The 27,991-nt window shown below is 43.0% G+C and overlaps 2 protein-coding genes across 6 annotated transcripts; both read right to left on the bottom strand.

The window, feature by feature from the left end:
- Positions 1-109: 109 nt before the first annotated feature.
- On the bottom strand, positions 110-18,046 carry nek1 (NIMA-related kinase 1). 5 transcript variants are annotated; one of them, XM_084010603.1, is made up of 36 exons: positions 17,982-18,046; positions 16,726-16,874; positions 16,538-16,634; positions 16,344-16,441; positions 15,895-15,978; positions 15,529-15,596; positions 15,344-15,430; positions 14,100-14,154; positions 13,096-13,296; positions 12,488-12,557; positions 11,793-11,926; positions 11,598-11,663; positions 10,866-10,925; positions 10,741-10,788; positions 10,560-10,640; positions 10,008-10,114; positions 9,794-9,916; positions 9,017-9,119; positions 8,335-8,418; positions 7,830-7,913; positions 7,664-7,741; positions 7,488-7,583; positions 7,260-7,409; positions 7,125-7,178; positions 6,811-7,039; positions 6,316-6,441; positions 6,054-6,233; positions 5,761-5,955; positions 5,537-5,642; positions 5,350-5,426; positions 4,726-4,940; positions 3,185-3,342; positions 2,418-2,764; positions 1,705-1,838; positions 1,498-1,630; positions 110-813 (listed from the first exon to the last, which is right to left on the bottom strand). In XM_084010603.1, the coding sequence occupies exons 2-36, from the start codon at positions 16,840-16,842 to the stop codon at positions 800-802; spliced, it is 4,059 nt and encodes a 1,352-aa protein (XP_083866729.1). In that variant the 5' UTR covers positions 16,843-16,874; positions 17,982-18,046; the 3' UTR covers positions 110-799. The 5 variants fall into 5 exon arrangements, with proteins under 5 accessions (XP_083866729.1, XP_083866727.1, XP_083866728.1 ...); XM_084010601.1 differs by having other exon boundaries at positions 5,537-5,665; positions 5,775-5,955; XM_084010602.1 differs by having other exon boundaries at positions 5,537-5,665; positions 5,775-5,955; positions 9,794-9,913.
- A 718-nt stretch (positions 18,047-18,764) lies between these two features.
- fbxl5 (F-box and leucine-rich repeat protein 5) lies at positions 18,765-27,732 on the bottom strand. Its single transcript, XM_084010623.1, has 11 exons — positions 27,609-27,732; positions 26,199-26,414; positions 25,542-25,637; positions 25,267-25,462; positions 24,554-24,739; positions 24,255-24,380; positions 23,967-24,121; positions 23,799-23,881; positions 22,783-23,499; positions 20,857-21,005; positions 18,765-19,701 (listed from the first exon to the last, which is right to left on the bottom strand). The coding sequence occupies exons 1-11, from the start codon at positions 27,690-27,692 to the stop codon at positions 19,625-19,627; spliced, it is 2,085 nt and encodes a 694-aa protein (XP_083866749.1). The 5' UTR covers positions 27,693-27,732; the 3' UTR covers positions 18,765-19,624.
- Positions 27,733-27,991: the final 259 nt, after the last annotated feature.

Raw genomic sequence — 27,991 nt, 5'->3', positions numbered from 1 at the left:
CGACATGTGACTCGTTCCTCTCCGACGAGCAGCCGGAAAATAACGTTAGTTATAGTTCAGAGGAAGTAAGAAAATAAAAGTCCACACACTCTAAAAAGAAAAAGGGTTTATTTCGTACAAACATTTACAATATTTAATTTACAAATCAAATACGAATTATTCTTATTATTAATAGTACAATTCTCTGCACTGGATGTCCGTCTCCCCTAGTCCGCTACATCTACAGTCTTGCTACATCACCATGGCAACACACAGGAAGTCTCACAGAAATCCCTTTCTGATTTCAGAGACGTGTTAGACAGATTTGACTTTTAATGAGTTTTAAGAAAGAGGAGGTGGAACTGGTTCCCAGTCAGTGGTGAGACTTGGGTTTTGTTTATGCTGCGGTACAGAATGTGACGATTAGAAAGAAGAGCACCTGAGAGGACCAGATCTTTGCCCCGCCAAAATAAAAGGTATCTAACTGAACCAACGACAGACTTAAAAACACAACACAGCCGTTAATGGACGCTTTACAGGAACATCATGACGTTCACTTTGGTTAATACAAACTGTGTATTCAGATAATGCACTTCAGAATGAAACACTGGTCAGAAAAACAACAAGAGTCTGGCGCTGATAGTCAAGAGTACGAAACCGCAGCCTCGAGTGCACTAGTTACCCATCATGCAAGTGTGCCTGAAACACTGTCAGATGCGTGGCTGCGACGCCTCATGCATAGATCCGTCTGCCGACGGCGGCGAGTGCCACGGGAAGACGTCGGATAGATCGCAGATTGTCACGGCGACCGGCGGCGACGTCAGTCGTCGTTATCTACGAGAGAGAGAGAGCGGGAGAGACACAATGAATGACCGACACACACACACACACTATATAGAGGCAAATTTGCCACTTTATAAACTCGCAAATTTGCAACTTTTATTATTGCCCCCGTCTCTCTGCTCCGTTTCTTTTTCTTTCCTACAGTGGCCCTAATACGCCGTCGTAGAAATTAAATGAAAGTGTGCTTAATAGAAACACAGTTGGTCTACTAATCAGGCTGTGAGGTAATTATCTACTATAGTATAGTTTCAGTTGTGATCATTTTCAGACAGCCCCGCTGGTATCGGGCCGGTGCTCCGTACAAAGCAGGTATCAGGTACATCTCTGCTCGATGCTTCAAACAGCAGCCGGGAGAGGCAGCGTTCTCAGAACAGAGGCAGGAACAACACAAAGGAATCGGATGCGTCTGAAGCCTGCCTCCCGTCCTGAGGGAGACCTGTCACACTCGACAGAACCACTCCTCGTCTCTGACGGCAGACTTGGTACACGGCAGAAAGAGAAAAAAAAATTAAAGCCCTGAGCGTGCGTTTCACATCTATTTAGTCGCTTCTTGACTCTGAGGAGACGCGACGATTCAAAGGGATCAGATGGAAATCCACTTTTCAGACACACGGTGGAAAATGATGAAAGGACAAAAAAACAAAAACATCTACAGTCGACGAAGAAGCAACCGACCTTCTTGGTATGCTCCGTCTGCCATCACCAGGTGGAGGATGTTGGGATACAGATGCTGGTGCTCGGTTCCCAGGATGCTCAGGACCAAATTGGAGCCCAGATCGATGTTCTCCTCCTCGTCTTCGTGCATCGCCTTAAAAAGCAAAAAAACATCCGGTTAGTGAACCTCACGTTGCCTTTAAGGGGCTACGAGAGGGGCTTCCCTACCTTGATCTTGTTGTAGGCCTCGATGAACCTTTCAAAGCCCATCTGCTGCTCCAGGTTGAAGCGGAGCTCCTCCAGGCGGCTGAAGATGCTGTCGTGATGCGCCGCCTCGCCGCCCTGCTCCTCGCCGCTGCCGTCTACGGGGGGAGGGGAGGGGGGAGGGGGTAACGGTGGGATTTATCGGTCATTTTGCAAACGAAGCACCTCTTTTTTTATTACCCAGCCGTTTATTAAAAGGCATAAATCATATGATGTAAATTATTAAAACAGGGATAGTTCAGGTGCTTTGAAGTGAACGAGGTTCGTCTCCACAGTCGGTGTGTATAATACAGTAGATAGAAACAGACGGGAGCAAAGTCATGTGCTGCTGTGGATATATTTGAATAGACTCCTAAAACTCTATATCACTTTAAATGGATGCTATATTAGTACATTTTCACGGCTGTCAGACAGAACTGAAGCCGTTATCTCTGCTCTCTTCAACGCCACCAGACTTCATTCACAGAAACACTCATTTTAGAGTTGCTGGTTTCCCGTGTGGTTATTTAGTGAAACACTATTGTTACTGTATTGTTCATCATTATTCTGTGTGTGTGTGTGTGTGTGTGTGCGCTTTGAGCCACAGAAACCATTCAGATGTCAAAATGCCGTGACAACGTTTGTTCTTACAATAAAATAACTGAACTAAATGAAGACCATCCAACATCCTGTCCTACCTGAATGCCACTCCTCGTTGAGCTGGCTGTTATTGCTGTGGTTCCCCTCTCCGACACCGTTGGTCAGCAGCTCCCCTGCTTCCTCATCACCAGGACTTCCATTAGAGCATTCCTCCTCCTCTTCCTCCTCCTCCTCTTCTCCTTCCTCATCATCATCATCATCATCATCGTCGTCGTCGTCATCTACAGCCATCTGATCCTGGTCTATCTCAGCTGCTATGCTGGTGAAGAGTACCTGGTCTTCGCCGTCTGGAGGGTTCCCATTAAAGTCTCCTGAACCGGCCTCCTCCTGCAGGAGTCTCTCCATGGAGGCCCGGATGTCCTGCAGGTCTTCATCCTCGTATGCACTACGGATCAGGGATTATAGAAAATATACACGGCAGACCATCAACACACCAGGTGTTTATTTAAACGTACGATATGGTCCAAACAACAAGGTCTCTGCTGTATTTATGTCTAGATTAACTTGTTTGGAGTGTTGATGGAGCAGCTACAATGTTAGCATAGCCTAGCATCCATCAACCAGACTCCATTCAGAAAACCAGCGTTTTAAAAGTAGTTAGCTTGTGGTCTTTCAGACAGACCTAACAAAGCATGACTTCACACTTTTTATTGATCACCATCATAATGGAGTTATTTCAGCATCATTTTTATCTGGTTATTGATATGAAATCACAGATAAATTCTTTATTCTGGGTTCCTCCAGCTGTGGTGAACCAAAACTGTACAGTACTTCAGATCACGTCTTTGTTTAGCGTTTGTCTTACTCTTCATTCTCCGACTGGTCGTCGTCCTTAGCTGCATCCTCAAGGTCCTCGATTTCCAGGTTGTTGTCGGGGGCAACGTGGGCGCCGCTCGTCACCACCGATTCCTGCTGAGAGCTGAAGAGACGACTGAGGTCTGGCAGAGAGCAGGTCCGCAGCATCTGCCAGTAAGAACACAGAGACGCGTTCAATCACCTTGATGGGGCTCAGACAGGAAGTCTCAATGGTGTGGAGATCAACAAACCGTGTGTAAATGTGTAATCTGTAAAAATATCCTTCCACAAATTATATTAAAAAAATAAGACAAAAGGCATTTGTGCATCTAAATCTTACACAAAAATCGGTTTTACATTTCTTTTTTTTGCACATTCACACACAATCTGCTTGCACAAATAAAATTGAGACAAATCTATCTCTATATGACTAAATTGATTGCAAGAAAACATCTCGACTATACCTTCATAGTTAGCAACACCTAAACCCACCACGATCATATTCAGTGCAGCTCTTCATGTGTAAAAAATGATTCGGTTCTGCAGATTCCAAATGTCCCAGATGAAGGTTATATAGAGATATAGGTTGATGGATGATCTTTGTGTCCTATCAGACCCTCTGCAGGTCCAGACCGCTTGATTAATGGCCCTTGTTCTATTCCAGACCTCCTCATTAATAAACGGAGACTGAATTCCTAGCTAAAAATACCACGTCTTGACATCACACTGAGTGCCAATACACTTAAAAAATCAGGCCCGTCCCGTCTCAAGAAGGTGCAGACAAAGTAGTCCGTGCGTTTGTTCCCTCCAGGCTGGATTAGTGCAATTCCTTATTATCAGGCTGTTCCAATAAATCTCTCCAGCTGGTCCAGAATGCTGCAGTAAAACTAGAAGAAGGGATCACATTTCTCCTGTATTTGCTTCTCTGGCTCCCAGTAAAATCCAGAATAGAATTTAAAATCCTTCTCCTCACTTACGAGGCTCTTAATGGTCAGGCACCACCATATCTTAAAGAGCTCATTAAACCCTACTGTCCTACTAGAGCTCTACGCTCTCAGAATAAAGGGTTACTTGTAGTTCCTAAAGTCTCCAAAATTAGAACAGGGGCCAGAGCTTCCAGCCATCAAGCTCCTCTTCTCTGGAACCGTCTTCCGGTTCTGGAGGCAGACACATTTAAGAATCGCCTTAAAACTTTTCTCTTTGAGAAGACTTATACTAAGGGCTGGCTCAGGTTTGCCTCGGACCGGTTTGCTCCAGACTCCTGCCTAAAATCTAAAAAAGGCAGTTTTTTCTCTCCACTATGTGGCGCTCTAACGCTGTAACTCTTTGCTCATGGTGATGTGGGGACTCTGAAATTCATTAACTCTGAAAGTCATGATCGTGTTCTAGTCCTGCTCTATGGGAAAAGTACCCCGAGTTAACCTAAGACACATAAATATCCACAACCCCTGAACCGTCCACATGTAACACAGATCCCGTACCATCATGGAGACCATGACACCGACTCCCATGAAGCCACGCCAGCTCCAGGAAACGCTCCAGTAGACTCACCTTGGGGTTGTTGGCATCGAACATGCCCGTGGAGAGGCCGATGAGGAGGGCATCGTGGTGTTTGGAGCGCAGAGGGGAGACGGAGCGTGAGCGTGAGGTCAGCGAGGAGGAGTCGTCCATGGAGGACTGGGCCGAGAGGAGCACCAGGGCGGCGGTGCGCCGGTGGACCGGGGAACACAACTTCATGAACAGGGGCTCCTCGCACTGAGCTAACCCTGGAGGGGGGGGGGGGGGATAGAAGGTTTAATCACAATAATAAATACACTGAATCCCGCTTGGAACTTCATCAGATCAAAGATGAAACATAACCTCGTTTATACATAACACCGATCAACAAACCATATTGTTTGGTTTGAAAATGAAATAATATGGAAAATGATTATTTGGAAGTGTAGTATTTCTGTTTTTAAACTACTTTTCCCGTGTACTTTATTGAAGTGTGGTCACTGTTAATCACGAACCAGGCAGCCATGGAGCTTGTTTGCTGATTGTTGCTCATTTATGTATCAATAAATGTGTGATTTCTGTTGTAAAACCATGTATATTTACATTAGTGGAGTAGTTTGCTCTGAGGATGCTGTATTGATAACGTATAATTAACACCTCACTAAAGATGAACCTCACCAGCATATTCCGATGGTTTCTCTGCACTCTTCTCACCCTCCTTAGAGCCTGCTGGTCTTACACCGCCCTCTGGTGGCCTGGAAGGAAAGCACAGTTTAGATCCACAAACATGCATGATGTCTTCAAATGTATTAAAGAAAGGACACATTTATATAAAAATATTAATAATAATAAAAAAAACAGTCACATTGGCCGTTGGGCTTCCTGCTCCCAAGCCTTCTGCACACCAGCCGGAGGACGCAACGCCTGTTTGGGCGTCTCTTCCAAAACCACCGACTCCATGTCTGCCGGATCTGCATTTAACAAACAATAAAGCCTTTTTTTCCCCCTATGCACCGTGAAGTTTGTACAGCGTTACGCCCGTAGTAAAAGCCTAAAGCGGTGACATCTGATCCACGTGGAGACACTGACCCTGAATCCCGGACAGCAGCGCCGCTCTTTGTACTGCGACGGCCACAGACGTGTCCTGATGCGAGGCGTCTGGGACGCGTGGACTCTCCTTCTGGGCCTCGGGGATCTGGACCACAGCGGGCGGCATTGGCTTAGAGGGCGACGCTTCATCGGGCGTCTTCACACTCTCAGCTGCTGACGTCCGGTTCGACTTATCTGTGGGGGGGTTACGGCGGGGGGATACGGCATCGCCCGTGAGCAGATACATATCCTCAGAGTACATCATAACCAGTGAAGACTGAATGCAGACTAACCGGGGCTGGACAGGTCTTCCTCACAGAGGGTGACATCCTCCAGCTGCTGGGTGAGAGGCTGCAGCTCTGCCTCCTGCAGGACCCTCAGGACCTGAGAGTCCGGATTAGCCCCCCACACCTTCCTGGGAGCCTCCTCCTGTCGTAGCGCCCCCATCTGTATGACTTCGCCCACCGTTTGCTCTGCCACACATCGGGGGAGAGGGAGGACACTTGTATGTTAATTTTATTTGAATGTATACCTTCTGGGGAGCAGGAGACTCACCGATGGTCCGGATGCAGGTCTCCTCTAGAGTCTGTCGGGCTACAGAGAGGACGAGCGGGACTCCAGCCTCCCACTTCTTCCGGTCTCTGGCAGAAGAAGGTCCATCATCTGGAGACGCCGAGATCGCTGGTGAGATAAAGTCCGGGATAAAAAATCTCTTCGTAAACCTTTATTTTCAATGAAAGCATGTTTTTAGAAGAGAACTGAAAGTAGACCCCGACTCAGACAGCCTCATTCTAGAGCCTTGATCCCGAAAACCCCTTAATTTTTCATCCTAGACTCTGGAACAGCCAGAAGACCACTGTCCAAGGTTCTCAACGTAGATAGAAAAGGTCAGGTCATGAAAAGCCTCAAAAGTAATCAATAAAAATCTATCCTAAAACAAAAATAGGAGCCAATGTAAAGAAGCTGTGATGAGCTTGTGCATCTTGGTTCTGGTTTAGGGTCTGAGGATCCCGTTTAATACCACGAGGTTTGAGAGTGAGCTCGACCTACTGGCGGAGGTGCAGGCCTCCTCGGAGGTCTGCTGGGCCACAGGAAGCTCAGGCAGTTCTGCCGTGTCCCACTTCTTCCGGTCTGCGTTGGAAGAGGGCCGCTTCTCTGCGTCGGGCCGGTCCTTGTCGGGAGCAGGACTCGGCTCCGGGGGGGACTCCTCCACCTCCTCCACGGGGATCTGGGCTTTGAGATTCTGGTTGAGTCGGCGCAGGATCTGCTTCTTCTCACTCTGTTACACAAAAAAAAAAGGTGTTATGTGGTGTCATCGTTCTGAATCAGTCATGAAAGATGAACTTCACGTCTCACACACTCACCTGGATGACCGAAGACGCCTCCGGCCCTGCTGACTTCTCTTTAAGTGGAGTAATCTGCAAAGGGCAAACATGGTTATATATTAGGAAAACATGCTGAAACTACATGCGTGACAGACTTTGTGAATGTGTACTGACTCCTCCAACGTCCTTCAGAGCAGCCGTCATGGAGATCACTGCAGGTGGATCTGGGTCCGGGTCTGACTGAGAGGGACTGGGCTGTGGAGGACTGTCGGAGGTAGACGATGCTGCCGCCACGATGCCGGCCTTCCCCCCTCGAGCTGCAAGCTTCCACAACGACCCCAAGGATTAGACCACACTAATGAACCAGTGAGGCCGAGTAATACACAGAGAATAAGAGCTTACATGGTCTTCCCAAGCCCTCTTTTCTCTCTCGTACGCTTCTTTTCTCTTCTTCTCCAGCTGCTCTTTCAGAACAGAAGCACGGGCGTTCGCTTGGGCCTGGAGGACGGTACATTGATGTCACTGTGTGGCTGGCTTGTGTATCATCTAAATGTGCTTTACATCACAGGCCGACTCACTTTTAAAGCCTCGATCTTCTTCCTCCGGAGCTCCGCCTCCTCGCTGGACTCCTGGCTGTCCGAACCGTCGCTGTCGTACTGAGAAAAGACACACCGACGAAACGTCACAGAGGAACGTGGAAAGCGTTCATTGAAAAGGTTTGCCGGGAGTGGAGGAAGCCGTTACCTTCTCTCCTCGGAGTCGGGCTTTGATCTGCTGACGCTCGTTGAAGTTCTGCAGGCGGATCTGCCTCAGTCTGGACAGGTACTCCTGAGAACGTCACAATCAAACCATAAATAAAATGCAATTAAAATCTCAACGTTTTATCCACAGTGCAGTATGATGATAGTGTTTTTACATCAGCCAGAATAAAAAATAACACATTTATAAAAAAATAAATAAAAAAAAAGCTGCAATACACAACTCAAAAGGGAGGTGGTGTGGTTATTTAAAAATGGGGACATTATAAACGATAAACAGACAAAATAAAATAATGGTGTTTATTGTTGTGAGCAGCCAAATAAATAGTGCAACAGCTGACTGGAACACCACACGTTGGGTCTGAGCTGCTGGGTTGGATGATGGGAGTGTTAAAAGGGGGAAACGTATGGAGGACGACGAGACAAGCCGGCGTGCAGCGAGGTGAGGTGGAGGGTGAGGCTTTCAGGCTTCGGGCCCCCGGGGCTCCTACCTCCTCCTCCTTGTTGGCTTTGGGTTTGCACCGAATTGAAGCGGCCCGGCTCCCATAGATGGCTGCCAGGTTTTGCCGAGTTCCCTGTTTACCGTTAACCACATTGGGGAAAAAAAAAAGGACGTAGCGTAGCTGGGACCAGGAGATGACGTCGCTATGTTTTTTATATCAAACCTTAAATAAAATGACTAAATGTAAAAAAAAAAAGAGGGATGAGTCATAATAATGAACCCACAGAAGGATTACCACCCAAGTCTACGGCTCTACGTGCTATTTTAATCTATTTCAGCTCATTGATTTCTACACGGTTCTTCAAAAATTGAGCAATGCAGAACTATATTCAGAAAAACTACGAAACAAAGAGACAGCAACAGATATTTTATGTACTTTAAAGTTGAGATCAAATGAAAAATGCCTTTTTCTTTTTCTCTTTAGATCACATCCCTGGTCACATGGGCCCCAACAACATATGCCAAGAAAAATACCCCCCAAAAAACTATTTTCTTAGTGTTTTGATAACAAAATCCCATATCTTTGTTCCTGGAATACAAACTATGACGTGTGCTTACATCAGCTGTCTGCATGTCTGTGTCACGTTTCATCTCTGGATGCCTTGACAATATTAACAGGACTTAACACTCCTAAACCCTTAGAATCACAAGCACAAGGTCAGACTACGTACCAGCTGTCCCTCGGCGCGGACTTTGTTGAGCATGGCTTCTCTCTTCCGCTGTAGAAACTCCTCCACCTGATAGGCCCGTCCAGCAGCCGCATGACCGCGTGGCCTGAAAAACAGGATGTGGTAAAAACAGGATTCTTATCCCCTCCTCTCCATACTTTTATTTTTGTTATTATATGTTTTTTTATTTATTCTATTTTATTTTTTATTATTAATATTTCTTTTTTTGGCTTATTTATCATCATTATTATTCCCTTTTTTATTTTTACTATTATTATTATTTCATTTTTTGGTTAATTTATCATCATTATTCCCTTTTTTATTTTTACTACTATTATTATTTCATTTTTTGGTTAATTTATCATCATTATTATTCCCTTTTTTTAGTTGTATTATTTTTTCCCCCAACACTATCTTATACCTTTTGATGTGTATGTGCACCTGGAGAATGCATAAGTAAGCATTATCATGTATTTACTGCTGTTATTTACTTAGTGAACATTAAACACTATTTACTTATTACTTGTAGGTATCAGATGTATATAATTATTCGTGTATATGTGTAGATGGGATATCCGTATATACTTACTTTAAGTTAGACACTTAAGTATTTATTTATGAATATATTTTTGGATTTCTAAAAAAAACTAACTGTCATTAATTTATGTAAGACTTAATAAAAAAATAAAAAATAAAACAGGATGAGTTCATGAATAAGTCCGTATCTCTCCGACAGGTTTCTCTCAGGGTTTGCTGATGTGTTTCAGCCACGTGACTCACCTGCTAACGTGGACCGGTTTGGAAACGTACTGCAGCCTCTGCAGCTCCCTCTTGATGGCGTCACAGTTCAGGAGTCGGGCGGGGCCGTTGGGCAGCACCGGGCCGGCGGCGGCCGCCACGCTACTTACACACAGAGGAGGAGACGCCATTAAAAAAAAATAAAAATCTATCATTCAACACGCTTAAAACAAGTAAAAAACAAGAGAGCTCTTACCGAAGGGGACTGGCTGGACCTGCTGAGGATCCCTCTCTGCTGAGGGCTGAAGGGTTGGGACCCTGAACGCAGCTGGGGATGCCCCTCTTTCCACCGCCGACAAAACACTGAGTCAAAGGGACAAAATGTGGATGTGAGCATGAAGGAGGAGCCGTATGAGACGGAGACCAACTGATTTATCTCGATACAGTTAAATGGTTTCATCGGGTCTAGGGGTTATTTTCTGTTTTTTTATATTAGTTAGACCAAACAATATGTTTGCGGTGATGTAATGTAGATCCGGTGTGTTTTATGTGAAGTGAGTGGCTGCACCACACTCCATTAAAAAAGGGTTAGAATTGATAGAATTAAAATTAAAATTGATTGTCATTAACCTGCTTTAAAAGTGATGTATTTTCTTTTGCAGATTAATTGATGCCGATGTGAAGAAGAGGTTCATGTTGATTTAGAAAAGTGGTTATAAACTGATAATAAATGTTTGTAAAATCCACTGATAAATTGAAACTGTAAAGTGTTAAACAGTGTTTGGTGGAAGAATGTTTAATCCGGTACCTTCCTCTCTGGGCTGCTTCCTCCACTGGAACTCAGGACGTGTTTCCATCCCTGCTCTCTGGCTTGGTTTATACGATTGATCTGTCACGGACGATAGGTTCACTGTTGTTACGGCAACGGCTTTATACATCAAAGAAGAGATGATAACTACACACTCAATAGGAACAAACATGACACTGACCTTTTCCTTTTCATATCTCTTCATTTGCTCCGCTTTCAACAGGAACACCTGAGAGGCAAAACAGACGTTTACACTTTGATGTTTCCTGATCCATCAGAAATGTTACCGTGTATTAATACACCCACCTGCTCTCTCTGCTTTCTCTCTTTCTCAATCAGCTCTATCCGTTTCTTCCTGATGCCATCCTGCAGAACAAAGCATCTCAATTAACAAAGAAAGGAAAGAAAAGAAAGAAAAAGAGAGAAAAACATCTTAAAGAAACCCGCTGTGAGGGCCGAGAGGCAGCAGGACTGCTGGAGGAGAGAAAGTTAATGTTGGTTAGCGGAGGAAGCTACACCCGGCAGAAACACTGTGGATGGGAGAACAGGTGAATGTAGGGAGCAAGCGTGATGAGAAGGAGGAGAAACTGGGAAAAAATTAATAATAATAAATAAATGCTGGTAGGAAAGGGAGCTTCATGTGAGTAAACGGGGGGAGAGAAAAAAGGGAGGGAAATCCGAGGGTCTGTGTCCACAGAGCGACGTCTTCTGGTAGAAAAGCATCCGCAGGCTGCCAGCGTTGCTATGGCAACCACTCTTAACCACCATCTATTTGGTCTACTATCGGTTTGTTTGATGTTGAGGACGTTTGCCTCCTACTTATGTATGTATGGATGGATCTGCTGCCACTAACGAGCTCTTCGCTCTTCGTTATAAGTTTCAAGATTTTTCCTCCAATTTTCTGCTTTTGACATCATCAGCGTTTTTTTTTTTTTCTGAAAAAAAAAGAGACTTTCAATATGAAGCAGCCGGACAACAACGATGCTTGCCTCGTGTGGACACAGACCCCCGATAGAAGTTCGAGGCTCTCAGCTGTACCTCTTGTTTTTTCCTCTCTTCCTCCACTTGACTCACTCTCCTCTGGGGGGCTGCTGGGGGAGGGGCCTAAGCAACATATGACACTGGGGTTCAGAGGTTGCCGACACACTATGATGTAAAAGAACACACAGACACACAGATGGGCGAGGCCTCCGAACATGGCAGGCGAGGAGCTTGACATCTAAATCCACTGACCGGTTTATGCTTCGCAGCTGATTTCCTGTCCACGGGCTTTTTGGCGGCGTCCGACGCCTTCCTGGCGGTTAAAGGCACTCCGTACTTGGCGGCTGGTTTGGTTATCGGCGTGGAGCCAGGGGCAGAACGCTTGGCTGCAGGCGTTGGGACCAGAGGAAGAAAATGTCACCGTTATCTGACTGGAAATAACTACGATTCACAAGGTTATTGCAATAATCACAAAAAGATATTGTTGCGTACATTTAAAAAGAAAAAAGGATCAGACAATAACAGTCTGTGCTTTCTGACGTAATAAGTCCTGTATGTTTTAATTTCTATTTTTTTAAATCACTTCTCTAAATGATAGCAAGCCAACAGCTATTTCAAGTCACTCTTGTGGTAATATTCGGGATTAACCCGATAACGGAAATTCACCACGATCTATTTATTTTGAGCTTTTTTTAATCAAATACAATCCTATTTTAAATCGATAAAATAAATATGATAAAATCCTAAATTGTCCCATCGCTTTGCTTCTTACACAAGTAAAAAATATTAACAATTTGATCCAATAAATGGCTGAAAGGGAGGAGAACTAGATCCTCCTGCTCCTTCTCCATTACTCAACTAACTTCATGTCTCAGGTCGGCTCTTAAAAGATCTAGAAGCTTTTATTCCTTTATTCCTGACCCATAAAAACAACACAGGTTGCTTACCTGGTGGTCCCTGCACTCCCACTTTAGGCTGCTTGTGAAGAAGAGTATGGCGAAATTCCTGAGCAATGATCTGGAATCCAGAGAAAATGACAATTAATGTTGTTTTTGTTTTTGTTGACTAAACACAATTAGTGGTAGAAATGTATGTTGGTCGTTATTAATGTTCCCAAAAGGAAAACACTTAGAAATATTCTACTAAACAAAACAGAAACGGTTCCAAACATTTCATTTTTATTAATCATGCCTTCGATTTATTCATTTTTATATCTTTCTCATATTTTTAAACATACTTAATTCACACAAGCTCTCTAATTTCAAGCAATCTCTGAATATTATATATTTTTGTGCCTTTTTGTCCATAATCTGTGGAGTTTTGTGACCAACTAGATCACTAAATTTTAACGCGTCAGAGTGGACAATAATGTGTTGTTTGGTTCATAACAACCGGATCTGTTTGCAGTTATTACCACTTCCTTCTTCAGCAGGATCATTGGATTATTGGTTTTAGGAGCTGATATATGGAACTGTGAGAGAGCGTTACAGAGTTTATAGCGAGCTCTGCTTCAAGGTATCTTTAGTTGCATCTAACTCCGAACACTGCCCCCTACCTGTGGACTGAGGAACCTCTCGATCCTGCAGGTGAGGAAGGGTTTGTCCAGGATGCTGCAGACCGACGGCCTCTCTCTCGGGCTGCGTTTGAACAGCAGCGCCAGCAGAGAGCGCAGCTCCTGGGAGTAGTGGATGGACACGGGGGGGTACGAGCCCCGGATGATCTTCAGGACCAGGTTCTTCACGTTGCCGGCCTCAAACTGGGGGAGGAGAACACGGGAAAAGAAACACATCAATGACCACCGGGGGAGATAATCAGACCCGGGGATGGTCCAGGGACCAGGGTGCAGAGACCAGGCTAGTAGGCTTTGTTCGGGCCGGTGTGACAGCCTTCGATCTAAACCTGGCGAGGACCAACCAAGGTGGGTCTCGGTCCGCTTCCAAGTGGACTCTGATGTTAAAGCAAATGAACCAACAACAGGATTTAATGACGGCAGATATGCGATTGCAGCAAAGAGCTAAACTACTACTAAATCTGCTCAGAAGGGGATCTTATAGATCTCTATTTAAGGCCATTTATAGTCATCTTATTTTCACTGATTTATACGTCTGTATACGTAGCTGTAAAGTTCTGTATCTGACTGTAATGTATTAGTTCATTAAATATGTGTGTGACAGTGATTCCACAGTAATACATGCACTTGTTTACAGTCACCTGGGACTTTTGTACGGTCCTGTCTCATTATTCATCATAACACGGCCGATTTAACACTAATTAACCCCCATATAATCATGAATTACTCAAATAACATGATAAACACATCAGCAGCATCAAGTTAAACTTCTGTCAGTCATCAGAGTTGTATTTCCCGTTGGTCAGTGTAAACAGGAAGCGGCGGTCTGGTCAAAATAAAGCCAAGACGACAAAGAGCTCCAGATTAGATTACGAGAGGAAGAACTGACTCTGTCCACCGTTACATACGAACAGGGAAGAGATCAAAGCACACGTTGGATACATTACATCTGCAAGGATTAATAATGGGCTCACACGTTGGATACTTACAGCATGCTTAAGAGTGCACATTTCATACAGGACACACCCTAGGGCCCAAATATCACTGCAGAGGGAGGGAGAGGGAGGGAGGGGAGAGAGAGCATACACATAAACAGGCAGGGATCAGATCTGGGGGAGATTCACTTCCACTCAATATGACATTTAAAGTCACTTTAAATCAGTTTTCTTTCTTTATCAATGAGGCAAAAATGACTTTTCATGCACGGATCCATTCAGAGATTTTTATCTATTTTGCTTCTATAAAATAATCTCTCTTGCTTTTTACCTTTAACCTTTTCCCCCTTCCATTTGTTTGTTTGTATTAATAATAATAATAATAATAATAATAATAATTTAACTTTTTTCAGACTAGAGGACAGAAAATATCCCAAAACACACATTTCGGCATATATTTCTGTCTATTTGTGTCTGTAGATTTCTCAGAAATTCACCAAAAGTTACCATTATACGGTTAGATAATCCCTAATTTGCATATTTAAACAGAACATTTAAGATTACATGTAACATAAAATAAAGAATGATCTTAATGTCAGTAATCAACAGGGCTGATTCTAAATATCTTACATTCACCAAACCATACACTTTCATTCCTTTCTATATGAAGGTTTCTTCATTTATTCATTTATAGCCTCATTTATATTTTTCATTTTATTAATAAAAACATGGAGAAAATTGATATTTTTATCGTCTGTTGAGAGTTTTTATTTATTTATGAAGTGACACAAAGAGATATCCAACATTCCCTCTTTTTAAATTTTTTTATCCAATATTCTGATTTATGTTCTTCAACATATTTAGTATTAAAGTGCCATGTTTTCATATTTACAATGTACTTTTTCAGAGAACTATTGTAAGTAATGATCTGGGGAGGTTTCATGGAGATATTAACAAGTTATTTCTTGACTCTACTCCCCTTTAGTGTCTCTCCTAAAAAAGAAACGTCCCAACGGGACACTGAGACACTGAGATGCTGCTGCATCGACTCCATCGCTTGTGTTCTAAAGAGGATTACATTACATGCTTACTTAACGTAGTTAAAGAGGAAATCAATAGTAGCTTCCTGTTGTCGCTACAGACGAGCAGCTTCGCTCAATTAAAGAGACGCGACACCGTGACATCGCGCAGAAGACACCACGAAACCCTGCACCACTCACAAGTTTGGCTGGACAGAACCAGTCGGCTTCATATCTAATAATATTAAGTTATGGCGTTTCACATCATCGAGCTTCTACCTTTTGTTGTTGTACGGTTTATTTTCGCAGATCTCCGGCGACAGGTAATACGGGGTGCCGATGCACGTCCTGGCGAGTTCTACGGTGCTGAAAAAATGAGAAGAGGACGGAAAGCAAAGTTTAATTTTTTTTTTATTTTTTTTTATCATTTGGCAAAAAATCTGCAAAACCGACATTTCACACACCTGTTCAGGACTCTCGCGATGCCAAAGTCTCCGAGCTGCACCGTCCCGTCTTTGGTCAAAAATATGTTCTGCCAGGACGTTTACGGAAAAGACGTGTTATTAAAGGGGAGTGGGTCCCACCATTGATCTGTAATAGGTCTGTAGTCTCTGTAGGTCCCGCCCCCTATAGGCGGGTTGAAAAAGAGCCTCCGATGACATCATCGAAGGCTTTTTTTCCAGAATAGAAATACGGAGATCTCCCATCTCTGGGGAAAATGAGGGAATGATGCACGACCATTCAAAAATATTACTGGGTTTCTAACAACACAAGCTTAAAATGGGTGAAGTATCCCTTTAATAGCTGATGAAGGGGCGACGCTGCCGTACCTGTGATTTAATGTCCCTGTGGAGGATCTTCCGATCGTGCACGTGCTTCAGTGCCAGGCAAATCTGCACAAACCAATTGAGGATCTGGGGAGAAGAAGGTAAACCAACATTAAACATTCTATCTACATCAGTTCTACGTGTAACGGCTTAACAACATAAGGGGGGGCACTGTAGAGCAATGTGCTCAATGATTTGGTTGTACCCCCAGAGTCCACGAATATGGACGTTTATCATCATTATTATTATCATTATTATTATTATTATTATTATTAATAATAATTACTATTATTAAGAGGCCCCTGATTGGTCGAAGCCCCTGGCTGAAGCCCATGTAAGCCCGTCCATTAAGGCGCCTCTCTAATAATACGTTTCAAAGACACAGATATGGAACGGCACCAGCTAATGCGATCAATTTACTCCACATGTTCACAGCTGTGTTAGCGGCTTACTTGCTCTTCCGGGAACAGCACTCCTTTCTGAGAGTTGATCTTCTTGAAGAGGTCTCCGCCCTCACAGTAATCCATCACAATATACAGGCAGCCCCCCTCTGGACAGAATTTAATAAGACATTCAGAGGAGTCGTAACACACACCTTAAATAGTGCGTCCATCGGGATATTATTATATTATTAACTTCGTGGTACCTTCAAAAGACTCCTTGTACTGGACAATGTTGGGGTGACTCATGTTGGCGAGGACGGCGACCTCTTTGCGAGATTCCTGCCTCTCCTTACTCGGCATCTGTCAGAAAAGACAAAGACGAGAGAGAGGATGGGATGGAGGAGCAGGAGGGAGGAGGGAGCTGGTGTGAACGCGGTGGACGGGAGCTTACTGCCGATATGCCGATCTCCTTGATGACATACTGGCGTCCGTCCTCTTTGGATTTGACGAGGATGGCCTTTCCGAAGGAACCCTCCCCGATTTTCTTTACCCTCTCGTACTTGTCCATGTCAGCGGAATGACCGGCTCCTCGTGCTGGGTCTGCAGAGAGATCAGGGAACATGATGCACAGCTCCAGACGATGAGGGTTTGACCATAAAGCTAAGGGTCATTTCAGGAGTAATTTATTTAGTTGCTTATTAAAACTTTTCCCAAAAAGAATGCACAAGGAAACAAAACAACAAAAGGGCAATAAATAAAAAGAGAAAAGACACAAAATGAGCGAAGAGGTTCAAGCTCAAGTTTAAGCTTATTATAGAAATACTGTCTCACACATGATAATAATCAAATCTCACTTCTACATGTTTACACTTTATTTTTCTTCAGGCCATTACCATTATTAAAAAAAAGTTTATCCATACTATTTGAATTAAACACAGCTGTTTTGTCAGGAAAGAAAAAAAGAAAAAAAAAAAGAAGAAAAATATTTATTATGCTGGCATCATGTGCATCTACATAGAGGAGTCTCCACAAATAAAAAAACTAAAATATCTAACATAAAGTTATACATTTTCCCACCAATAAAAGAACATGCATCCTTTCTCTCTTCCATAGAGGCATCTCGAATAGTATAATACATCTCCTGGTAAATCAATAATTCTTAATTGAATTTCTGTATGAATCAATAGGCCTACTCTCTCTTTCTCTCTCATAATAATAATTACAGATAGGGGACAAATTATATTTTCTTCTTAATCTGTTATGGGTTTTAAACATCCACTAGATCACAAATGCTCAGTAAATAAACAGCAGGCTGTCTGCTTCGCAATAATCCGATAGATTAATAATTCAGTTTACAGATCAGATATTACAGCTGCTGTATTTGGTGTTGGTTGGTGTTGTAATAAAGGTTTTGTATATATTTGTATATAATATATTTGTATTTGTGTAATCTTGGTAACACAGTGACGTTAGCTCCGTCAGTGAGCTGACAGACAGACAGAGAGGACAGCACACAATACTGCTAGCAGCGTAGCTAATGCTAACGTCACCGTTACATTAGCGGCTAGACGAAGACGCAGACCCCCCCCCCGTAGAGAATATATGCCTTGTCAGCGAACGCAACGCCAACTCGTATAACTAACGTAGCTCCCTCGGCAGTTAGCGGCACGTAAACTACCATATGTATATTTTAAATTCTCGTCTTACCATCAGTGTTTTCGCGGCTGTCTCGCAGAGCTTCTGGTTAACTTGCTGCTGTTGCTTGCTGCTGCCTCGCGCACGCGCGTTCACTCTATCGAACTACGGCTCCCCCTTTTTTTTTTAAAGCTGCGTTCTAATTGGCCACCTGCATATTTCTCGATCGTCAATTGGTTTACGGAGCCCGTCTATCATCCGCGCAGGGTGAATGACGATGGTAATCTCCGCCCACAAACTGTTGCTGTGGACATTTTCCATAGCAACCGTAAGCCAATGTGGCACGGCCATGGAACCGTTGCACCCAATACACTTTCACATATAATAAAACAGTTTATTTATTAATAAATGATATATATCATTTATTAATAAATAAACTGTTTTATTACACAGACATATATATATAGATATATATATATCTATATATATATATATACACATATATGTATATATACACACACACTTACTTGGTTATATTTTTCAATACATTTTTAATAAGCATCATTGGAGGGATGTTCATTGCCAACAACTGCTTTTGTAATTGTAATGCTTCTGCATGCCAAATAAAGAGCTTTCACTGCATCTGTAAATTTAGATTTAATCTGGTACACTATTGTGGTATTCATCTGCCATAATACTTATATATTGTATAGTACTGTTACTTGACTATTTACTAATGCAGTTCAAAATCAGGAACAGGACTAAAGTCTATTTATCACAGGGCTGTTGTGTGTACAAAATGTTGCAAGCTTTTCAATTGTGTTAATAAAATAAAAATAAATGACAGACAAAGGAGTCTTTATCACCAAGATACTTTTTTATTGTTCCGTTTATGAATTTAACATTTCCAATAATTCCTCATGCAAGACTTTTGAGCAAGGAAATGCTGCAGAATGATTAAAGATGAAGTCCAACCTACTGAAAACACAGTTAAGGCTTCTCCCAGCATGAGACCAATCATCCTCCAGCACCTCTCAGCTTCTCTAAAGTCTTTTAAATCCCTCTCACATTGGTCCTTTTGTCTCCTAACAACATCGGAGTGCATAAAGAGGAAAAAAAGAAAACAGAAAAAAAGAAGCTGTGCATGTTTTGGTGAACATCTGCTGTAACTGGTTTAAGCCTATACTGCACCATCGTGTCCCAGCCAGGTCTGTGAAATGTTTCCTGGTGTGATTTAATTGTTTCTGACTGAACATTAACTTAATATTCGCCTGGTTGATGCTGATGCTGATGCCGGTCTACGCTACGCCGATATTACAAACGGATCAACCACAGCAGGGGAGAGAACTCTATACTACGTATAGCTTTGTTGACAAAAGAAATATGGTTTAACTACAGAAAATACAAAGTACTTTGTGATAATGCTTCACTAGTTTTTCTTTTTTTAATTTCTCAAATCAAAAAAAGAAAAGAAAAAAGGGAACCAGAATGCAAACTTCGAGTCACTTCAAATCAATCCTCTGTGTTTTCCTTTTCTAAAAAGATTATTTCCATTTAATATAGATGTAAATGGAATTAACGGGAGCAAAAACAAAGTGTCATCCAGAAACATTGTGACAGAAAATACCGGGCCGGTATTCTCCGGGATAAAGTGCAATAAAAAGGAGACGTGATGTTATTTTTTTTTATTCTTTTTTTTTTAGGTGAGAGTGCCCTTACTCTCCGGAGCGACAGCAGGCCCTGAAGCCGCACTGCAGGTTCTGGCAGCCGCTCGCCGTGTCAGCATGAGGACCTGGAGAGAAACACGGCACGGGGTCAGCAGCTGGACCACACGACGTCAGACAGACAAACACACACACACACACATGGGGAGGCTAAGTCCCGCCTCCTTCTGGTGGACCACCACGGGAACTAATTTTGAAAAATTATGTACAGGAATAAACGGAAAAAGACAAATAATTAATTAATTCCGCTGGAATTGAACCATGATGTTTTTCAATGTAAAAGATAATCTCAGTTGTATTTTGTCATATAACTGTTGAAGTATGAGACGATGAAATTATGTAATAAAGACTTAGCACGATGATGGAGCGCTGACATTGCAATATTTTTCTTGAAATAATAATTATTATGAATTCAATAATTTTCATCCCAAATTTTGTACATCTTTAAGTTCAAAAGTCAAATTCAAGCACTTTTCAAGCATTTCAAGGTGCATTTCCATGCCTTTCCAGCACCTTCCAGCTGTGGAAAACTACATCCAATAGAATACTCAGTATTCAGTCTTGTCCCTCAAATACGTAGATCTTCTTTTCTCTGTGTTATATCATATATGTCATCACATACAACATACATTTCAAGGACTTTATTCTAAATCCAAGCACAAATCAAACTTTGAAAACACCATACTAAAAAAATCAAGTGTTTTCAAGGATTTCCAGCAGCATCAAATAAATATTCATCCCTCACCGTTGACTAAAGTACATATCTTTTACGAAATAAAGGTCGGACACCTGAAGGGGCGGGACTTAGCCTCTATTACACAAACAATAGTAATAATTCTAAAAAAGAATCTTTGTATTTGCAATGAATGAGTATATAGTGGCATCGTCAGAGGAGCTGCTGTAATGCCTACTCACCTTCCACCTCAGCAGCACCTGCTACTAGGACACTGTGCAGGTGGGTTAGTCACGTTGGTTAACAGTCGCCACACATCTCAATACATCAGTTACATACCACATGTTCCCGTAACCACGGTAACTGACCTCGTGTGACCCCAACGATGATTTTTTTGTTAAATCGTATAAAAATGTGTATATAAATAAAACAGTTAAACTAATTAATTAATACAGGGTAGATTTCTGTGAAAGTGGGGAAAAAAAACAATGTTGAAACCCGTCTGCACAGAAAAAAAAGGAGGAGGACCCCGGAGCGTTGCCCTGATTACCGTTGATGTTGTCGCAGTAATAGAAGTGCTCATCGTTGAGGGAAGGACAGGCTGACACCAGCTCCTGCAGACCCACCTCCGTCACGAACAGGCAGCCCGACAGGTTCAGGTGCTCCAGGAAAGGAAGTCCTCCACGCTGCGACAGAGCCCTGAAACACAAGAGTCCACATTAACACAGAGTCCACATCGACACCAAGTCCACATCGTCACTGACCCTCCAGGCTGAACCTCAGACAAAAGGCTCAAATACTGCCGACTACGACAAATGTAAGGCACATTTCCCAGATGATCGTCATTTAGCTAAACCTTGACGAGCCACGTTGTGAAAACACTGATGATGAAAACTGCGTCCATGAGAGACGTTGCGGGGCGTTTCCTGAGATAAGTGCTCGAACAAATGACAGCAGATGAGTTATTACAGCAGCCGCTCTGTTTCCAGCCACGTAACCACTAACTGCTGCTTACAGAGTACAGCCTGACAGAACGCAGCGGCATTTATCAGCTGATTGAAGACGACTCGTTGCATCTGGCAGCGTGACATCAGTTAAGGCTGAGTTATGCTTCCGCGTCGACACAACGCAAGGGGGCTTGCGGACCCCTTACGTCCTTGCGGACCCCCCTTACGTCCAACGCAAGGGCCTGACGTGTACCTCGCAAAAATTGACGCAACACCAACGCAACACCAACGCAGCGGCATTGGCTGCGATTGGTCCGCTAACTACATCCGCTGGAGACCGCTATCCGGTTTCCACTCATAAACACCGCCATTTAAACTTTTAAAAGGCTACTTTTATTGTTTGCACCTCGTTTTATTGTTTGCACCTTGTCGCTTTTGCACAAAGAAATAAAACACCAAGTTCTGAAAAATAGTGGACGTTTAAAGCCGGAAAGTAAACAAATACGCTATAACGAGGCTAACGACGATATACGTCAAGAGTCTCGGTCGGTCGGTCAGTCTTTACAAAAAACATAGCGCCCTTTACCGGTGTGGCATTGAATTGCATTTCGACACGTAAAACCAACGCAGAACCATCACGGTCTCCAAGCAACTGCGTGGCCGTTGCGTAGCCATTGCGTGATCACTACGCGGAAGCATAATCCAGCCTTTAGTGAAGATACCGGCCTCTCATATGAACACAGGATGGTGCAATAAACTGGGCTGAGTAACGTTAAATGGTGCCGGAATTACACCGGTCCAACCCCAAAATGTCCATGCTTTGTTTGCTGTAGTTTTTGCACCTTTGTGGGGAAAACAAGACAAACACACACCTGCAAGAAACACTGAGTGAAGCTAACATCAGTTTACCAACAGATTGTGTGTTTTTATCTGAGCGAGCAGAGAATATTCAGTTAAAAGTGATCCTCATTGTTCAACGTGAAGTTTACAGGAAGTGATGTAATGTAGCCCTGATGCATTTTTTATATGGAGTGAGTACTTCACCAGACTCCATTTAAAAAAACAGCCTATTATACGCAAGATTGATTGTCAGCAAGCGGTCATCAACCGGCTTTAAAGGTGACGGATTTCCTTTTTAAAGTGCTCTGTGGTGGATTTAAGTGATGCCGATGTGAAGAAGAGTGGGTTCATGTGATTTAGAAAAGTGACTGATAATAAATATCTGGAAAATAAACTGATAAATATTTAAAGAAACTGTAAAGTGTTACATTTGTGAATAACGTTTGGTGGTGGGTGGTTGAATAAGTGTTTTAATACATTTAATTTGATGTTGCCAACACGTAGATTTACATCTAATAGAGAAAGAAGCTGTAGTCGTTTATAGACTATCAACCTGTCCAGGGACTACAGGTGGATTTGCTACAACCTGGCATAATGCATCTTTTCTTGTTGTACAACATTAATGTCTTATGGAACCGACAACCTCATGTTAAATGATGCCACGTGTGAAAGGAGTGCATGAACTTTACCTTAAGCCCAGATCAGTGACTTGGTAACATCCGGAGAGACTGAGAAACCTCAGCGAGCGTTTTGCGTCTGAGCATTCAGTCCTGTGTTCATGCTCGAGACACTGTGGCCCCCCCGACGAGGAGCACTTAGTCCGAAACGTGCTGCCCGACTCGCACCGGGGCCCCGTTAGAGTCCTGAGGGCCATGTCACTAGTGCAGCAGGTGGAGTGACCACACAACGCCTCCCCGGACACGGCGTACTGCTGCTGCAGGTAGGCGGCGTGGGATCCCGTCCTGCTCCCGCGCCTCCTGCTCCTCCTGCAGCAGCACAAGCTCCCCACCAGCTGCGTGTCCACGAAGCTCTCGGCGTCGGGGAGGGACCCCCCGCCGCGGCGGCTCCACTCTGCGGCGTCCTCGATGTCGGCGAGGTCCGCGGGGTCCAGGACCCAGACCTGCGTGGGGGTGGAGGCGGCGTCCCAGCGGCCGGAGCCCGGCTTGAAGATGATGGCCTGCCGCTTCCGCCCCGCCGGACGCCGGCTCCGCTCCTCCACCAGCGTGATGGGCATCGGGGAGCTTTTGAGGAGCTTCGCCCGCCGCTCAGACCGCTTGTCGAAGCAGCTGGAGGACGTGAGGTCGCCGAGACCAACGGAGAGCTTCTTCATGGTGTGATCGGTGATCTTCTCACACCCGGACAGATCCAGGTGCTCCAGAGAGAGACACGCTCCCAGAGACGACCAGCTGATGGAGGGCAACAACAGAGAGGTGAGTCTCCTCAACACAAAAACAATATTATTAACGTTTTATTTTTTTAATATATATTTTTTTATTTATTCAATTTTTTTATTTTTTTATTATCATTATTTATTTTTGTTGGTTAATTTATCATCATTATTATTCCCTTTTTTATTTTTACTATCGTTATTATTATTTGTTTTATACCTTTTGATGTGTATGTGTGTGTAGATATACACGGGAGAATACATAAGTAAGCATTATCATTTTATTTTTCATAATATTATTACAAAGGTAATATTTACCTGTCAAATGCACAGTCCGTGACGTCGGTCTGGGTCAGGTCCAGGTGAGAGATGTTGGGGCAGAAACTGAGGATCTGGCGGACCTGAAAGGACAACAGAAAGATCAGACATGACGTCTTCGTAATCCGCCTTCGTGTGTATAAAGATAAAGACTTCAGTGCGGCCTACCATTTTACTGGAGACCGTGGAACTGTACGCCAGCACGATGGACTTGACGGACGGACCCACGGCCGGCAGGAGGTTCTGGATAATCCCGTTCAGGAGCTTCTTCTCTCGCTGGGCGGTGTTGATCGCCTGGGAGCCGTGTTTATAGTCCGACATGTCTACAGAGACGATGAACAAGAACACGGATAATAATAATGATAAAGTATCAATAAAGTATCTATCTATCTACCTATCCATCCATCCATCTACCTGTATGAAAATGAAAGTAGCTACAGCTTTCTCTCATCTTACCAGACTCATCAACGTCGGCATCCTCGTCCCATTCCTGATAGGCCCGACCCTCATTCTCCCGACTCTTCACCCACTCCTCATCAGGATCCTGGTCCAGATCCTCAGGAGGGCCACGATAGCAATCACCTACATTAATGCAGAATACAATACCTGAATGAGTAGCGTGACCATCACTACATACTTCAAACTTTTTAGTCATTGATTTGCACCGTGCGGCACAAATGAGACAGATTTTTGGATTTGTTGAAATATTTCAACTTGAGCGAAAAAAATTGCTGTGAACGCAGCTTCAGGCTGACCTCTGGCCCAGCGGACGGGGTACAGGTGCCTCCACAGAGAGCCGGTCTTGGCCAGGCCGGACCAGGAGCTGCACACTTGACTACAGCGACACAGATCTTCGGGGCCCAGATAGTGGAAGAGCCTCAGCAGGATTTCTGTGGGAAGCTGGGAGATGTGGGTCGAAGGATTCCTGTTCTTTTCCAGTTCTGAGGAACGAGGCGACAGGCAGGAAATGATGAAACGCACCTATCTAACGGTATGGTACTTAAGCTTACACCTCCAGCTTTAAATGACACAAATAAAACAAGTGTGCAGACTTGGGATTTTTCCCTTTGAGACCAGAAATACTACGAAAAAATGTGAGACGATCCTGCCAAAATAATTGCAATTCACAATTATAATTACAATCATCAAAATCTGCTTATTATTACGTCACAAAAAAATAGTAATCGTTTTAGTGAAAAACCATAAAATAAGATTATCATAAGTCATAAGGACTTGCTGCATAAATAAAGGTTAAACATGTATTCATATATATCCTGTATTTTATCAGAAGAAAGAGTCACACATTGCGATATTTAACATTATCCCAATAATGGAAATTCACCACAATCCCCATGTTTTAATTGCGCTCAGCGATACAATCCTGCATCATCCCATCCCTAAATGAGAGAACTCGTGTCGGTTCTAGAAACACCGCGACTTCGAGCTCATCCAACATTCATTCACGTACCATAATCCGTCTTCTCGTGGTCGGCGTATTTGAAGGCCTTCTGCAGCTCCTCCGCCTGACTCCACAGGCTGAAGCCCTTCAGCACCTCGGCGGCACAGTCCCACTGGTGCTGGCTGCAGTGCTGCGCGATCACCTGCTTCTTGATGTCCTTGAGCTCCTCGTAGGTGAAGTACTGCATGAGCATCGGCTGAAACACCTGCAACCAATCTCCGGGGTTTAGACGCTGCTCGCCACAGGTATTTATATCAGTAAAGTAAAAGAAACACGTCTTCTACCTCCTCTTCCTCCTTCATGTGGGGCAGAAAGTCTTGTGTGAAAGCTTCTAGTCTCTCCTTCAGCTGCTGGGCATAGTTAAGCTGCTCATATTCACTCTAAAAAAAACACACACATCAATTATTGTTATTATTATATATCCTCATCCACAACATTTACCAACTCATTCTTTTAATAACTTGATCTGCATGAACATAAAGATGTGGTTTATAACTGACCAAATATTCCACAAAGGCTCTTTAACAATGGGAGGGAAGAGTCAACATAATAAGATTATTATTGATGTGATGGAGAAACAATCTTTCCCTGCGGACGGTTTGCAATCTCAATCCAAAGCAACAGAATGTTCCTTTCTGTTTAACAAAGTGGGCTGATAACATTTACACTATTGCATCATTCTAGAAAGTCCCCGTTTTTTAGGGATTGCTCATAGCTGAATAAAGAACAATGACTCTTATCTGTCGTAACACAGATCACAAGACAACCCTGCCTTTATTATACAATTCAGCTCACGGGGCCTTTCCTGATGAATGAAATTAGAACAGAACAGTGACAAACACAATTTGTAAAAGGGCTTTTAGATGAATTATTGTGTATTTAAATACACTGAAATGACAAATATTCTGATGTTTTTGTTGGTTCCTTTTTACCCCATTTACCTTAACGTTGTGCAACCCTTTCTCAAAGAGGGACAGCATCTCCGAGAGCTTGTTGTCCGAGTGCACGTTGTAGACAGTGCAGCAGCGCTGCTGCAGCAGGCCGATGATGTACTCGTTCTCGATTTGCTCGTGCATTTTGAACTCCTTGAAGGTGGCGCACAGCGACTGGAGGAACGAGCGGAAGTCGTTGTTGTTGGAGAAGTTGGTTTTTGAGAGCTGTGGGGAAAAACAAATAAACAGTCAATTTATTGTAAAAATGTACCGTCATTTGTGTTTGTGCCGATTTCCAAGTAAGGAATAAAATCATCAGCACACCCGCATAATCAGAATAATCTTTATTGCCCAAGTACATGTACACACACGCAGTACTTTTACTATATATATATATATATATATATATATATATATATATATATATATATATATATATATATATAAAATCATTAGTCTCCGTATATTTTACTTATTTATTTAATTATATAAATTAATTACATAATATTATATAATTGTGTGTGTGTATATTAACAGGTATGTGTTAAAAAGAAATAATTATATATATATATATATATATATATATATATATATATATATATATATATATACACATATACACACACATACAGTATGTATGTATGTATATATATATATATATACACATACAGTATGTATGTGTATATATATAAATAAATAAGTCAAATATACAGAGGAGAAAATAATAATAATTATATATATACACACAAATATATAGAGATAAATTGTAAAATTGTAATTATATATAGTTATATTTACAAAAATATATATAGTGCAATGTCATACACACTGACTGGTTATGTACAACACGTATACATGTCTATGCTCTATATTTAGCGTGTATGTACATATGTCTGTATGTGCGTATAAACGCGTAAAATGACGCGTTTGCAGGCTGTTTTGGCGATTCCAAACTCGTGTCGCTAACTCAGTGTACCGGTTTCTAACTGGTGACGACGTGTATTTAAACAGACGGACTGTCCACTTGTTTATTAAAAAATAAAGCAAGTTGTTTACAACCAGAAAGTGCGCAGCGACGCTTACATCGTTGCATCACACTGCATCTTAAAAAGTTAAGTTAAGCTATCTTAAACCAGTTAGCGAGCATTAGCCGACGACTCCTCCGGGTATTTAGAGAAACTAAAATACGTGCTGGTCCAGTCAACTCCTCCGTGAGACGCCAACTTCACGTTTACGAGTCGAACCACTGAGCTGCGTAGTCGAACAACCATCAGATCGATCGATCCTGAATGCTACGGACACAAGCTAGCACGCGCTAAGCTGGCGTCACTTACGCCCCTCGTCCGTTTACCCCCCGAACCGTTACGTAATGCTCCTTTAAACGCTCCACAGTACCGACCCACTGTTATCCACACGAACCTTCTCGCAGTAGAGGCCCACCAGCTGCTTCATCCGCCAGTGTGGGCCAGTAAAAACATCCACCTCGTCCGGAAAGGGAGCCATCTTTACACATATACACACAGCGAAGCTGCGTCACCTGCGCAGCCGCAGATAGAATCCAAGCGACGTAGTGAGGAGGTGACGTAACCACAGAGGTCCAACGACGCATGCGCTGATCTGGGATCCGTGTTTTTAATAAAAAACATTATATATTTCAGGAGAAACTCGAGGTGATATGTGCTCCCAGATCAGCAAGCAAGAGGTGCCAACTTATTTATTATTATATTAATTACATACATTATTATTTCACTGATTGTATTATTAGTTGACTGATTATATTTATTATTTAACTGATTATATTG

Source organism: Eutrigla gurnardus, assembly GCF_963514095.1.
Source record: "Eutrigla gurnardus genome assembly, chromosome: 6".
In the NCBI taxonomy this organism is placed as follows: Eukaryota; Metazoa; Chordata; class Actinopteri; order Perciformes; family Triglidae; genus Eutrigla; species Eutrigla gurnardus.
This window is presented reverse-complemented; position numbering and strand designations above follow the sequence as displayed.

Excerpts from the sequence above, each read along its gene's own strand:
- nek1 (XM_084010601.1), bottom strand. The coding sequence starts at position 16,842 with ATGGACAAGTACGAGAGGGTAAAGAAAATCGGGGAGGGTTCCTTCGGA. Across the intron at positions 9,917-10,007 it reads GGTCCAGCCAGTCCCCTTCG|TAGCGTGGCGGCCGCCGCCG; the intron begins GTAAGAGCTCTC and ends TCTGTGTGTAAG. Across the intron at positions 9,120-9,793 it reads AAACCGGTCCACGTTAGCAG|GCCACGCGGTCATGCGGCTG; the intron begins GTGAGTCACGTG and ends CCTGTTTTTCAG.
- fbxl5 (XM_084010623.1), bottom strand. The coding sequence starts at position 27,692 with ATGGCTCCCTTTCCGGACGAGGTGGATGTTTTTACTGGCCCACACTGG. Across the intron at positions 25,638-26,198 it reads AAGGGTTGCACAACGTTAAG|AGTGAATATGAGCAGCTTAA; the intron begins GTAAATGGGGTA and ends TGTTTTTTTTAG. Across the intron at positions 24,740-25,266 it reads CCACGAGAAGACGGATTATG|AACTGGAAAAGAACAGGAAT; the intron begins GTACGTGAATGA and ends CTCGTTCCTCAG.